The 15661-nt window shown below is 49.6% G+C and overlaps 1 protein-coding gene across 4 annotated transcripts in view; it reads left to right on the forward strand.

The window, feature by feature from the left end:
- wdr97 (WD repeat domain 97) overlaps positions 1-14563 on the forward strand; it is a 184065-nt gene extending 169502 nt beyond the window's left edge. For 2 of the 4 annotated variants that reach the window (XM_070881917.1, XM_070881914.1), the window contains exons 20-23: positions 5957-6061; positions 6966-7171; positions 10671-10732; positions 14225-14563. In XM_070881917.1, coding sequence (XP_070738018.1) covers positions 5957-6061; positions 6966-7171; positions 10671-10732; positions 14225-14427 — 576 coding nt within the window. In that variant the 3' untranslated portion in view covers positions 14428-14563. The remainder of the gene's footprint in view (positions 1-5956; positions 6062-6965; positions 7172-10670; positions 10733-14224) is intronic. The other 2 variants (XM_070881916.1, XM_070881918.1) reach the window with 2 other exon arrangements.
- Positions 14564-15661: the final 1098 nt, after the last annotated feature.

A 15661-nucleotide genomic window follows, 5' to 3' on the forward strand; every position in this document is an offset into this window, starting at 1 on the left:
AGTTCAGGACCCTAGTCTCTGAATTAACTGTGCTACTCTCCAACATAATGAAGAATTCTACCATATTATGGTCACTCTTCCCCAACCAGATTCTAATTCATCCTTTCTCATTACACATCACCCAGTCTAGGATGGCCAGCTCTCTAGTTGGTTCCTAGACATATTGGTCTAGAAAACCATCCCTTATACACTCCAGGAAATCCTCCTCCACCGCATTGCTACCAGTTTGGTTAGCCCAATCAATATGTAGGTTAAAGTCACCCATGATAACTGCTGGACCCTTATTGCACGAGTCCCTAATTTCCTGTTTGATGCCATCCCCAACCTCACTACTACTGTTTGGTGGTCTGTGTACAACTCCCACTAGCGTTTTCTGCCTTTTGGTGTTTCGCTGCTCTACCCATATAGGGCCCAAGTTTCCGCCCTCTAAAAATGCGCCGACTTTCTGGAATAAAAAGGGTGCTGAAAACTTATCTTGTGATTCTGCGAGCTCCTCGGGATGTCTTCGTGCTCAGCGTGGCACAGCACAGGGGTCAGGGGCGGAGCCGGGACCTCTGCACATGCACGCTAGAGTGTGCGCGCATGTGCAGTAGCTCCAGGCCCCCGAGGCTGCGTGGGAGGAGCCCGAAGCACACTGGCCCTAGCCCTGGCCAAATGGGCTCCCTGGGCGAAGATCGGGACTCGTTCAGCTCCCCCACCACTCCCTCCCTCCCATTCAGTTCTTCCCTCTCTCCCGTTCAGCCTACCCTCCCTCCCTCCTGTTCGGCCCATCCCCCTCCTCCTCCTCTCCCCCCCTCCCTCCACATTGTCGGCGGGGCCCGCCCGGCATCTCGCTGGTGGTGGGCCCCTCCCGAAGTCCTCCGGCAGCCCGGCTTCCATGTCGGCGGCGGGGACCATTCAGCCTCCCCCCCCCCCCCCCACCCCTCCCATTGAGCCCTTTCCCCTCCCCGCCCTCCCTCCTCTCCCCAATCCCTCCCCTCCCCCCTCTCTCCCTTCCCCTCTGATCCTGCCGTCCTCCTCTCCCCCCTCCTCTCTCCCCCAATCCCTCCTCCCTCCCCTCCCCCCTCTCTCCCTTCCCCTCTGATCCCGCCCTCCTCCTCTCCCTCCACTCCTCTCTCCCCCCTTCCCCCCCTCTCCTCTACTCCCTTCCCCCCCTCTCCTCTACTCCCTTCCACCCCTCTCCTCTACCCCCCATCCTCCCTCCTTCCCCTCCTCCTCTCACCCCCCCCCCCCCCATTACATCAATATCCCAATTGCATCAAACCCATTTATTTTTATTTGTGCCATCAACTCATCTATCTTGTTACGAATGCTGCGTGCATTCAGATAAAGCACTTTTAATTTTGCCTTTTTACCATTTTTCCCCACTCTGACCTCACTTTATGATGCACTCTTGTGTATACTCTCTGTCCCTTCCTCTCACACTCTGGTTATTATTACCCCTAATGCTGCCCTGCACTTTTGCCTTCTTTGACTATTTAAATTTCCCCTCACCGGATCCCTCCTCCCCCACTGTTTAGTTTAAAGCCCTATCTACAGCCCTAGTTAATCGATTCGCCAGGACACTGGTCCCAGCCTGGTTCAAGTGAAGCTCGCCCCGAAGGAACAGCTCCCTTTTATCCCAGCAGTGCCGAGTGGATGATCCATAGCGGCATCCTCCTGAGGTCCCCATCATCACAGAAGTCAGTCTTCAGCCAATTTGATTCAAACCTTACATAGAACACACAGCACAGAATCAGGCCATTGGGCCCAACAGGTCCGTGCCGGGGTTTATGCTCGGAAACCAGCCTCCTCCCATCCCTCTCCATCTCACCCCATCAACACATCCTTCTATTCCTTACTCCCCTCGTGTCTATCTAGCATCACGTTAAATGCATCTGCTTCTGTTTGTTGCATTCAGAGCACCTTAATAAGGTGCAAACTCGTATGTAAACACTGGCCGAAATGAACTGAGTTCTTAAGATGCTACAACTCTGAAATTGACCTTAGTGAAAGTGGTTTTGACTTTTTAGGAACACAGGAGCAGGAGGAGGCCATTCAGCCCCTCGAGCCTGTTCCATCAGTCAATGAGATCGTGGCTGATCTGTGACTTAACTCCATATTGGCCGATATTAGCGAGTGGTCATTTTAAATGTGGACCTCCTTCTTCTGTTCAGTGGTGGTGACTGTTATAACAATTAGTTGAGTATATTCAAGGCTGAGATTTTTGGACTCTTGGGGAATCAAGAGATATGGGAAATCAGGTGGGAAAGTGGAATTGAGGTCAAAGATCAGTCATAAAGAAAGAAGGAAAGACTTGCATTTATATAGCGCCTTTCACGACCAACTAATATCCCAAAGCACTTCATAGACAATGAAGTACATTTGAAGTGAGGTCACTGTTGTAATGTGGGAAACGCGGCAGACAATTTGCGCACAGCAAGCTCCCACAGACAGCCATGTGATTATGACCAGATAATCTGTTTTTGTTCTGTTGATTGAGGGATAAATATTGGCCCCAGGGCACCTGGGATAACCCCCTTGCTCCTCTTCGAAATAGTGCCACGGGATCTTTTACGTCCACTTTGAGAACGCAGACGGGGCCTCGGTTTAATGTCTCATCCGAAAGACATCACCTCCAACAATATAGCACTCCCTCAGCACTGCACTGGAGTGTCAGCCTGGATTTTTGTGCTCAAGTCCCGATATTATTGAAGGGCAGAGCAGGCTTGAGGTACTGCATGGCCTGCTCCTGATTCTTAACCTACTCTGCCCTGAAAAAGAATGTAAGGGGAGATTTAATAGAGGTGTTCAAAATCATGAACAGTTTAGATAGAGTAAACAGGGAGAAACTGTTTCCAATGGCAGGAGAGTCGGTAATCATAGGGCACAGATTTATGGTAATTGGAAAAGAACCAGAGGGAAATTCTTTTTCCACAGCGAGTTGTATCAATCTGAACAGGAGGTGGGAGCAGATTCAATAGCAACTTTCAAAATGGAATTGGATAAATACTTGCAGAGGAAGATTTAAGGTTTGGTGCCTCTGCGGAAGCAGTGGGACTAATTGGAGAGCTCTACCAGAGAGCCCGTACAGGCACGATGGGCCGAATGGCCTCCTCCTGTCTCTATCACTCAATAATTCCAGATCCCTCAAACCTTCTCACCATATTCCACAATCCCTTCACTCTCCGAAAAGCATCTAATGGTCTTGAACCTCTGTTGCCCCACTCAACTTCCCTGGTAACAGACCAAAGCTCTATATCCTCTTGGGTGAAAAAGTTCCGAATGTTAAACTTCTGCCCTCCTTGGATTAGGACCCTCACAGACCCCCTCTGTTTCCCCAGAGCCGCATTTCCTGGACATTGACCCTTGACCTGCAGCATTTGTTGCCCCAGAAATCTTCTGCGGCCTCGCGGTTTGCACTCGTGCTCGACCAATCGGCGTCAGTGTGAATGATAGGAGGGGCCTCTCCCAGGGGGAGGGGCTCGGGGAATATACACCACACCTATACTCCCAGCCCGATAGGCAGCTGAAGAGAGGGGCTCAAGGAACACAATTTAACCCCGATTGCCCCCCTCCCTCACACTCCGAGAGTTGTGAAGGGGGGAGCACAGATTTCCCCATCTCCCCCTCCCCACCCACTGCTCAGATAACCGAGGGGGATGGGGGCAGATGGCCCCATCTCCCCTGTCTACCATTGCCTTAAATATATTCAATGACCCAGCCTCCACAGCTCTCTGGGGCAGAGAATTCCACAGATTTACAACCCCGAGAGAAGAAATTCCTCCTCATCTCAGTTTTAAATGGGCGGCCCCTTATTCTGAGACTATGTCCCCTAGTTTTAGTTTCCCCTGAGTGGAAATATCCTCTCTGCATCCACCTTGTCGAGCCCCCTTATTATCTTATAAGTTTCGATAAGATCACCTCTCATTCTTCTGAACTCCAATGAAGACAGGTACAACCTACTCAACCTTTCTTCATAAGTGAACCCCATCATCTCAGGAATCAACCAAGTGAACCTTCTCTGAACTGCCTCCAATGCAAGTATATCCTTCCTTAAATAAGGAGACCAAAACTGTCCACAGTACTCTAGGTGTGGCCTCACCAATACCCTGTACAGTTGTAGCAGGACTTCTCTGCTTTTATACGCTATCCCCCTTGCAATAAAGGCCAACATTCCATTTGCCTTCCTGATCACCTGCTGTACCTGCATACTAACTTTTTGTGTTTCATGCACAAGGACCCCCAGATCCCTCTGTACTGCAGCATTCTGTAATTTTTCTCCATTTAAATAATAATTTGCTTTTTTATTTTGTCTGCCAAAGTGGATAATCTCGCACTTTCCCACATTATACTCTATCTGTCAAATGTTTGTCCACTTACTTAACTGTCTATATCCCTTTGCAGATTTTTTGTGTCCTCCTAACAACTTACTTTCCCACCCATCTTTGAATCATCAGCAAACTTGGCTACATTACACTCGGTCCCTTCATCCAAATCATTAATATAGATTGTAAATAGTTGAGGCCCCAGCACCGATCCCCCACTAGTTACTGTTTTCCAACTGGAAAATGACCATTTATCCTGACTCTCTGATCTCTATTAGTTAGCCAATCCTCTATCCATGCTAATATATTACCCCCCAACCCCGTGAACTTTTATCTTGTGCAGTAACCTTTTATGTGGCATCTTGTCAAATGCCTTATGGAAGTCCAAATACACCACATTCACTGGTTCCCCTTTATCCACCCTGTTTGTTACATCCTCAAAGAACTCCAGCAAATTTGTCAAACATGACTACCCCTTCATAAATCCATGCTGACTCTGCCTGACGGAATTTTGTTTTTCCAAATGTCCTGCTACTGCTTCTTTAATAATGGACTCTAGCATTTTTCCAACCATAGATGTTAGGCTAACTGGTCTATAGTTTCCTGCTTTCTGTCTGCTTCCTTTTTTAAATTGGGGCGTTACATTTGCGGCTTTGCAATCTGCTGGGACCTCCCCAGAATCCAGGGAATTTTGGTAGATTACAACCAACGCATCCACTATCTCTACATCCGCTTCTTTTGAGACCCTAGGATGCAGGCCATCAGGTCCAGGGGACACGTCCACCTTCAGTCCCATTATTTTCCCAAGTACTTTTTCTTTAGTGATAGTGATTGTTTTAAGTTCCTCCCTCCCTGTAGCCCCTTGATTATCCATTATTGGGATGTTTTTAGTGTCTTCTACTGTGAAGACCGATATAAATTATTTGTTTAACGTCTCTGCCATTTTCCTGTTCCCCATTATTAATTCCCCAGTCTCATCCTCTAAGGGACCAATTTTACTTTAGCCACTCTCTTCCTTTTTGTATACCTATAGAAACTCTTACTATCTGTTTTTTCCTGCTTGTTTACATTCATAATCTATTTTCCCTCTCTATTTTTTTTTGTTGTTCTTTGCTGGTTGTTAAATCCTGTGGCCTCCCTCTATTCCTGGCCACTTTGTATGTTCTTGTTTTCAATTTGATACCATCCTTTGTTTCCTTGGTTAGCCACGGATGGTTATCCTTTCTCTTAAAATCTTTCCAATCAAGGTGGGGGGGGTCACAGGTTATATAACGGGAGAGAGGGGGCTGTCACAGGTTACACCACTACCCCTCCCTGCTCCGATATATAACGGGGGAGGGAGGGGGGTCACAGATTTAAAAATGGGGGAGGGAGGGGGGGTCACAGATTATCCCATCTCCCCTCCCCCGCTCCGAGATACATCGCTACCCCTCCCTCAGGTATCAGCAGAATGAGAAGGCAGCTGGCTGGAGTTTGGGAGCTGAGGACAAGTGGTTTATTGTGAATATTAAACGGAAAAATACATCCGGGACAGGAGGGGCGAATCTGATCAAATTATCAGGGGGCTTGGGGGGTGGGGGGGGGGGAATGTTGAATGAAGTGCCGAAAGAGTCGGTGTGTGAGCACTAACCCTGTCCTCCTCCCCTCAGAATCACGTCCGCTCAGCCCTGAAGTCATTGAAACAGGGAAAGACACTGAAAGCCTCGGTTCCCGTTCCGCTCCGCACCACTCCCAGTGTGAGCCCCGTGGATAACGTTAGTATCGTGGTGTGGTGAGGGGAGGGGTTCTCGGGGTGACTCCCCCACACCCCCACCTGCTTCACATCACACACCCAGGGCTCCCCGAGCCCCTTTAACCTCCGGCCCCAACCGTGGGGTTCAGGTGGGGGTTAGGTGTCGGGGGCTGGGTATTGGGGTTCTGGTGGGGATGGGAATCAGGGTGAAGGGAGGTTGGGGTTCAGGTGAAGTGGGGGGCGGGGAGAGGGTCAGGTGAAGGTGGGGCTGGGAGTCGGGGGCTGGGTATTGGGGTTCAGGTGGGGGCTGGGTATTGGGGTTCAGGTATTGGGTTGAGGTGAAGGTGAGCCCAGGAGTCGGGGTTTGGGTATTGGGTTCAGGTATTGGGGTTCAGATGAGTCCCAGAGTCGGGGTTTGGGTATTGGGGTTCAGGTGACGGTGAGTCCAGGAAGTGAGGGCTGGATATTGGGGTTCAGGTGAAGGTGAGCCCGGGAGTCTGGGGCTGGATATTGGGGTTCAGGTGAGCCTGGGGCTGGATATTGGGTTCAGGTGAGCCTGAGGCTGGATATTGGGGTCCAGGTGAAGGTGAGCCTGGGGCTGGATATTGAGGTTCAGGTGAGCCTGGGAGTCTGGGGCTGGATATTGGGATTCAGGTGAGCCTGGGCGTCTGGGGCTGGATATTGGGGTTCAGGTGAGCCTGGGCGTCTGGGGCTGGATATTGGGGTTCAGGTGAGCCTGGGCGTCTGGGGCTGGATATTGGGGTTCAGATGAAGGCGAGCCCATGAGTCTGGGGCTGGGTATTGGGAGTGGGCCGTCGGTCTATTTACTGTTGGAGTCCTGTGTGCACAGGATATTCCAAAGGAAAAGGGTTGGCTGTTGGAGAGAAACACAAATGTCTTTAAAAAAAAAAGTATTTTTGAAACAGATGAACAGCTTATCCAACAAACCAACGGCCATGAAGGTTACCCGCCCAGTGAAGCGCACCGCGTCGCCAATGGTGCGCCCGATCGAGGCAGTGAACTACTTCTGTGAGCTGGAGCTGGACAAGATGCTGAAGGTGCTGATGATGGCTGAGAAAGCTGAGGAAGCGAGACAGAAGGACACAGTCCTCGTCCTGCCCAAGATCCAGAGGTCAGCTCCCCACTGGGGGGTGGGGAGGGGTCAATGGGCCGAGACTCAGCGAGGGGGAAGGCGGGCGAGGTGCAGTGCAGGCCACAGGCCGGGCCTACCCCACCTGTGGTCGAGGCACATCGATTTGGTGCATCACAAGATCCCGTGGGAAATGCCGCGGACTTTTGTGTGTGGCTGGAACGCCTTGTTACGCAGCTGCAGATATTGTCTGTGGCCGGGATATCGGGCCCGTCGGAAAACCCAGGCCAGCTCCTCTGTTAACAGGAATGGACCACTGCTGTCTATCCAGCGTGGATCCATTCTCGGGATATGGGTGTCGCTGGCAAGGCCGGCATTTATTGCCCGTCCCGAGTTGCCCTGGGAGGGGGCCGCCTTCTGGAACCGCTGCAGTTCTTCTTAGTGGTTTGATACATCTCAGGGACTCGCCAGGCCATTTCAGGGGGCAGTTATAGTCAACCATGATGGTGTGGGACTGGAGTCACATGTAGGCCCAGACCAGGTAAGGACGGCAGGTAGCTAATGTAACACCACTTTTTAAGAAAGGACGGCAAGAGAAAGCGGGTAATTATAGACTGGTTAGCCTGACATCAGTGGTGGGGAAAATGTTGGAATCAATTATTAAAGATGAAATAGCAGCGCATTTGGAAAGCAGTGACAGGATCGGTCCAAGTCAGCATGGATTTATGAAGGGGAAATCATGCTTGACAAATCTTCTGGAATTTTTTGAGGATGTAACTGGTAGAATGGACAAGGGAGAACCAGTGGATGTGGTGTATTTGGACTTTCAAAAGGCTTTTGACAAGGTCCCACACAAGAGATTGGTGTATAAAATCAAAGCACATGGTATTGGGGGTAATGTACTGACGTGGATAGAGAACTGGTTGGCAGACAGGAAGCAGAGAGTTGGGATAAACGGATCCTTTTCAAAATGGTAGGCAGTGACTAGTGGAGTGCCGCAGGGCTCAGTGCTGGGACCCTAGCTATTTACAATATACATCAATGATTTAGATGAAGGAATTGAGTGTAATATCTCCAAGTTTGCAGATGATGTGAGCTGTGAGGAGGATGCTAAAAGGCTGCAGGGTGACTTGGACAGGTTAGGTGAGTGGGCAAACGCATGGCAGATGTAGTATAATGTGGATAAATGTGAGGTTATCCACTTTGGTGGCAAAAACACGAAGGCAGAATATTATCTGAATGGTGACAGATTAGGAAAAGGGGAGGTGCAACGAGACCTGGGTGTCATGGTACATCAGTCATTAAAGGTTTGCTTGCAGGTACAGTAGGCGGTGAAGAAGGCAAATGGTATGTTGACCTTCATAGCTAGGGGATTTGAGTATAGGAGCAGGGAGGTCTTACTGCAGTTGTTCAGGGCCTTGGTGAGGCCTCACCTGGAATATTGTGTTCAGTTTTGGTCTCCTAATCTGAGGAAGGACGTTCTTGCTATTGAGGGAGTGCAGCGAAGGTTCACCAGACTGATTCCCGGAATGGTTGAACTGACATATGAGGAGGGATTGGATCGACTGGGCCTGTATTCACTGGAGTTTAGAAGGATGAGAGGGGATCTCATAGAAACATATAAAATTCTGACGGGACGGGACAGGTTAGATGCAGGAAGAATGTTCCCGATGTTGGGGAAGTCCAGAACCAGTGGACATAGTCTTAGGATAAGGGGTAAGCCATTTAGGACTGAGATGAGGAGAAACTTCTTCACTCAGAGAGTTGTTAACCTGTGGAATTCCCTACCGCAGAGAGTTGTTGATGCCAGTTCATTGGATATATTCAAGGGGGAGTTAGATATGGCCCTTACGGCTAAAGGGATCAAGGGGTATGGAGAGAAAGCAGGAAAGGGGTTCTGAGGTGAATGATCAGCCATGATCTTATCGAATCGTGGTGCAGGCTCGAAGGGCCGAATGGCCTACTCCTGCACCTATTTTCTATGTTTCCTTAAAGGACATTCGTGAACCAGTTGTTTTTTTACGACTATTCCGACAGCTTCATTGTCACTTTTATTGATCCCTGCCTTTCATTTCCAGAAAGTTGCCCCCCCCCGCAGTCCATTGCAGACAGGACTAGCGTTTCAGCTGGCGCAGAACCAGTGGACACGGCCTGTGTGTGAGGGGGAGGGTGTAAATTCAATACTAATCTGCAGAGAAAAAAGGTCGTCCCAAAGCCTGTCACGGCCAATGAATGACTTTGGGACGTGTTGTCTGTCAGTGTTGCTCCACAAACAGCAATGTGATAATGACCAGACCTTCTGTTTTTAGTGATGTTAGTTGAGGGATAAATATTGGCCGGGACATCGGGGAGAACCCGTTGCTTTTCTTCGAAATATTAGCCATGGAATTTTTTTAAGTCCACCTCAGGGCACATAAGGGCCTTTATTTAACATCTCATCTGAAGGAGAGCTTCTCTGCCGGTGCGGCCATCCCTCAGTACTCTCTCTCCGACGCTCCCTCAGTACTGTCCCTCCGACAGTGCAGCGCTCCCTCAGTACTGCCCCTCCGACAGTGCGGCACTCCCTCAGTACTGCCCCTCCGACAGTGCAGCACTCCCTCAGTACTGTCCCTCTGACAGTGCAGCGCTCCCTCAGTACTGCCCCTCCGACAGTGCGGCGCTCCCTCAGTACTGCCCCTCCCTCAGTACTGCCCCTCCGACAGTGCGGCACTCCCTCAGTACTGCCCCTCCGACAGTGCAGCACTCCCTCAGTACTGTCCCTCTGACAGTGCAGCGCTCCCTCAGTACTGCCCCTCCGACAGTGCAGCACTCCCTCAGTCCTGCCCCTCCGACACTGCAGCACTCCCTCAGTACTGCCCCTCCGACACTGCAGCACTCCCACAGTACTGCCCCTCCGACACTGCAGCACTCCCTCAGTACTGCCCCTCCGACAGTGCAGCACTCCCTCAGTACTGCCCCTCCGACAGTGCAGCACTCCCTCAGTACTGCACTGGGAGTGTTGCCATGAATTTAATGCTCAAGTTTGTGGAATGGGACTTGAACCCACGACCGACTGAGCAACGGCAGGCAAGAGGGACTGTCTTGCCGATGTTTATGCTCCACGAGCCTACTGCCACCCTACTTTACCTCACCCTTTCAACAAAACCTTCCTTTCTCTTTCATGTACTTATCGAGCTTCATGCTACGATTTTTCCCTCAAATGCATCTATACTATAATTGGCAGCGAGTTCCACATTCTCAGCACTCTCTGGGTAAAGCTGTTTCTCCTGAGGTCTACCTTATCAAATCCCTTCATAATTTTGAAGACCTTTATCGGCACACCCCTCACCCTTCCCTGTTTGAGTGCAAAGCACCCCAGCCTGTTCAATATTGCGTGATGGTTCTAACCACTCAGTTGCGGTATTGTAAAGAGTGATTAATGGCGGGACAATGATTCCTTGTTGGTGGTAGAGAAGCTCGGATTCAGTCGTGAGACTAACCCACGCTGGGGTTTAGGACCGTCTTAAACCGTGCACTAAATACATTTTTGTTCCGTCTGTAGCCAGCATGCCATCCTGAGACTGGGGGAGACCAGAAACGCAATGACTGAGAAGCAGAGTGAAAGTAAGTCGCGAGTCTGCCAGAAACGGTACATCAGTAATAACAGGACCAGGAAACTCCTGGGCATTCCGAGCAGGTTGGTCAGTAACTGAGAGAGAAAGGCAAGCTAACACTGGGCACCAAACCAGAGGAACCCCACGGCAGCAAAAGGCCGCCTGGCCCATTCAGCCCCTCCTATCCTGAATGCTTGTATGAACATTCTATCATAGAACACCTTATAGAATCATAGAAAAATTACAACACGGAAGGAGGCCATTTCGGCCCATTGTGTCCCACTTTCCAGCTCTAGGTCCGTAGTCCTGCAGGTTATGGCACTTCAGGTGCACATCCAAGTACTTTTTAAATGTGGCGAGGGTTTCTGCCTCTACCAACCCTTCAGGCAGTGAGTTCCAGACCCTCACCATCCTCTGGCTGAAGGAATTTCCCTCAAATCCCCTCTAATCCTTCTACTAACTACTTTAAATCTATACCCCCCGGTTATTGACCCCTCTGCTAAGGGAAACAGGTCCTTCCTAGCCACTCTATCCAGGCCCCACATAATTTTATACACCTCAATAAGGCCTACCCTCAGCCTCCTCTTCCAAAGAAAACAAACCCAGCCTATCCAATCTTTCCTCATAGCTAAAGTTTTCCAGTCCTAGCAACATCCTCTGCACCCTCTCCAGTACAATCATGTCCTTCCTGTAATGTGGTGACCAGAACTGCACGCAGTACTCCAGCTGTGGCCTAACCAGTGTTTTATACAGTTTCAGCATAACCCCCCCACTGCTCTTGTATTCTGTGCCTCGGCTAATAAAGGCAAGCATTCCGTGTGCCTTCTTAACCACCTGGCCTGCTACCTTTAAGGATCTGTGGACCTGCACTCCAAGGTCCCTTTGTTCCTCTTCACCCCTCAGTATACTACCATTTAATGTATATTCCCTTGCCTTGTTAGCCCTCCCCAAATGCATTACCTCACACTTCTCTGGGTTGAACTCCATTTGTCACTGTTCTGCCCACCTGACCTTTCCCCAACAGGTAGCATCACCTTTTGTCAGCATAGAAAAGCTGGGAGGTTTCTGTTGGTGATGGTGGTAAACGGAATGGGTAAGTGGCAAATATGGGGGCAAATATTTTAATATGTTCTTGTAACATTCCTTTGTTCAGAGAACCATTTGGTCCATCGGGCCTTTGAAAGAGCTCTCCAATTCCTCGCACTTCCCTTCCCTTTCCCCAAAGCCCTGCAAACATTTCCTTGCTGTTTTAACAGAGGTTAACCCACAGTTCCATTTGTGTTAAAATAATGGGCAGAGGTTGTTACCCAAACACCCTGTGTACTTCTGCTAATCTCGAACAATACCACATCCTAGGCTGAAGTTCCTTTCCCTAATCTACCAAAATTCTCTGGATTCTGGACAGGTCCCAGCAGATTGGAAAACCGCAAATGTAACACCCCTATTTAAAAAAGGAGGCAGACAGAAAGCAGGAAACTATAGACCAGTTGGCCTAACATCTGTCGTTGGGAAAATGTTGGAGTCCATTATTAAGGAAGCAGTAGCAGGACATTGAAAAAGCATAATTCAATCAAGCAGATTCAGCATGGTTTTATGAAAGGGAAATCATGTTTGACAAATTTGCTGGAGTTCTTTGAGGATGTAACGAGCAGGGTGGATAAGGTATATTTGGACTTCCAGAAGGCATTCTATAAGGTGGCACATAAAAGATAAAAGTTCACGGGGTTGGGGTAATATATTAGCATGGATAAAGGATTGGCTAACTGACAGAAAACAGAGAGTCGGGATAAAGGGGTAATTTTCCGGTTGGTAAATTGTAACTACTGGGGTGCCACAGGGATCGGTGCTGGGTCCCCAACTATTTACAATCTATATTAATTAACTTGGATGAAGGGACCGAGTGTAATGTCGCCAAATTTGCTGATGATACAAAGATGGGTGGGAAAGCAAATTGTGAGGAGGACACAAAAAATCTGCAAAGAGAAACAGGCAGGCTAAGTGAGTGGGTAACAATGTGGCAAATGGAGTATAATGTGGGAAACTGTGAGGTTATCTCCTTTGGCATAAAAAATAGAAAAGCAAATTATAATTTAAATGGAGAAAAATTGCAAAGTGCTAAAGAACAGAGGGTCCTGGGGGTCCTTGTACATGAAACACAAATAGTTAGTATGCAGGTACAACAAGTGATCAGGAAGGCAAATGGAATGTTGGCCTTTATTGCAAGGGGGATAGAGTATAAAAGCAGGGAAGTCCCGCTACAACTGTACAGAGTATTGGTGAGGCCACACCTGGAGTACTGTGTACAGTTTTGGTCTCCTTATTTAAGGAAGGATATACTTGCATTGGAGGCTGTTCAGAGAAGGTTCACGAGGTTGATTCCGGAGATGAGGGGGTTGACTTATGAAGAAAGGTTAAGTAGGTTGGGCCTATACTCATTGGAGTTCAAAGAATGAGAGGTGATCTTATCTAAACATAAGATAATGAGGGGGCTCGACAAGGTGGATGCAGAGAGAATATTTCCACATAGGGGAAACTAAAACTAGGGGACATAGTCTCAGAATAAAACTGAGATGAGGAGGAATTTCTTCTCTCAGAGGGTTGTAAATCTATTGAATTCTCTGCCCCAGAGAGCTGTGGAGGCTGGGTCATTGAATATATTTAAGGCTGAGATAGACAGATTTTTGAGTAAGGAAGTAAAGGGTTATGGGGAGCGGGCAGGGAAGTGGAGCTGAGTCCATGATCAGATCAGCCATGATCTTATTGAATGGTGGAGCAGGCTCGAGGGGCCGTATGACCTACTCCTGCTCCTATTTCTTATGTTCTTATCCTGGTTCCCAATAAATAAAGCAGAAGCAATCCGGTTATCACCCGTGTAACCATGGATACGGAGCCAGCCTGGGGCTCAGTGCGAGCATTCCCCAATCTCTGGGTCTGAAGGTGCCGGGTTCGAATCCCGTTCCGGACAGTCCCGGCGAGCGGAGCCATGGCTCTGAATTCTGGGTCGACATCCAGCAGGATGCTCGCGTCCGGTGGGTGTGGGCGAGTCCCGCCAACGTTCCCACTGCCGGCCCCGCGCGGTCCAGGATCTGCTTTTTCAATGTTAAATCGTGCACACGTGCGAAACTGTGAATGGGCCGTGCAGCCCAAAAAATACATGAAGAGGGAACATCGCCCTCCCCCCACCTTCATCGTATGGGCTGTGGGAACCCATAAACTGTCCCACTGTATAGGACTGACCCCTATCGGCTGGGGTATGGATGGGCATGGCCATGAAGGTTGATTTTGCGACCTGTCTGACCATTAATCACCTGGCAAGTCCTTCCACCATTCACAGTTCCCCAAGGGCAGAGTGTGGAGGCACAGAAACCACAGATCCCAGTTGTGGACACCTTTCACACCCACAGATACCATTGCACCTCTGGTATTTTCCATCTCACACCCCTGCTCCTTTTCCCCTCTCTGCCTGGCTGACGATAATTCTCATTCTCCGTTTGTTCCGCAGAGTCCCACCTGCCGCCCATCTTGTCGGGACCCCCGCCCTTGGGCATCGGCCGGGCCATCAAACTCGTGCTGCCCAAAGTCAACCTCAGCCCGTTCCCCTCCGCCATCGACCGGTACCCGCTCCAGCCCGTCTTCATCATGCTGCGACAGTCTGGACAGAAATACTTCATCCTCGAGCACTCGTACGTAGCGGACTGCACCTGACCCACTGCCTCTCCCGGCAGGCGGGGGGGGGGGAAACGCGTGAGTTCGAGCCGAGGAAACAGCGACAGCCATTTTACAAACTGCAAAACCCTGCTCAGACTACTCACACCAGGCCCATTTTCACATGTACCCTAATAAATGATTAAATATTATGGTTCAAGAAGCCGAATGACTCACTGCGAGTTCAGGGTGTCTGAGCTACAAACTCCTGACTCTTATCTGTCAGCTTCCCACCCACCCAGTATCCCCACCATGATACTCTCAGCTCCCCCCCCCCCCGTCCCACACACACACACACAGCCGGATCTGTACAAGGAAGCACAGATTGTCCGCCCTGTGGCGCGTGACTCCCGACAACGTTTGCGGGGATGGAGGGAATGTTTGGATAAAGTGTTAACCTCTCCCCCCTTTTCAATAGATGCGTGTGGGGCAGGGGTGAAGAACATAAGAAATAGGATCAGGAGTCGACCATTCGGCCCCTTGGCTGATCTTCTACCTTAACTCCACCTTCCTGCACTATCCCCATATCCCTTGATTCCCTTAATATCCAAAAATCTATCAATTGCTATCTTGAATATACTCAAGGACTGAGCCTCCAGAGCCCCCTGGGGTAGAGAATTCCAAAGATTCACCACCCTCTCAGTGAAGAAGTTTCTCATCATCTCAGCCCTAAATGGCAGACCTCTTATTCTGAGACTGTGACCCCTGGTTCTAGACTCCCCAGCCAGGGGAAACATCCTGTCTGCATCTGCCCTGTCAAGCCATGTAAGAATGTTGTATCTTTCAATGAGATCACCTTTCATTCTTCCAAACTCGAGTCTACTCAATCTACTCGATCTCTGGTCATAGGACAATCCCCCCCATCCCAGGAATCAGTCTGGTGACCCTTCGTTACACTCCCTCTATGGCAAGTGTCGGTGATTGAGCAGCTGACCTTTCACCCCCCTCCTATTGCGGGGACTGATAACACACACACCCTGCTCCTGTAACGAGGACTCTGTGTTATAGCCGGGATCTTGCACTTACCTGAACAGGACACTGAAAAACCTCAAAACTCCAGTATCACCATGTGGAGTCCTTGGAATGAAATTGCTTTGCCTGCCACTTCAATAGCAGAGTTTTTCCATTTAAAACAAATGCATGCATTGCACTAAACCTTCACAAAATCACTGGTTCGGCCCCAGCTGGGATATTATAACCAAGTCTGGGCACTGCACTTTAGGCAGGATGTTGG

The sequence above is a fragment of the Pristiophorus japonicus genome, chromosome 5 (assembly GCF_044704955.1).
Source record: "Pristiophorus japonicus isolate sPriJap1 chromosome 5, sPriJap1.hap1, whole genome shotgun sequence".
In the NCBI taxonomy this organism is placed as follows: domain Eukaryota; kingdom Metazoa; phylum Chordata; class Chondrichthyes; family Pristiophoridae; genus Pristiophorus; species Pristiophorus japonicus.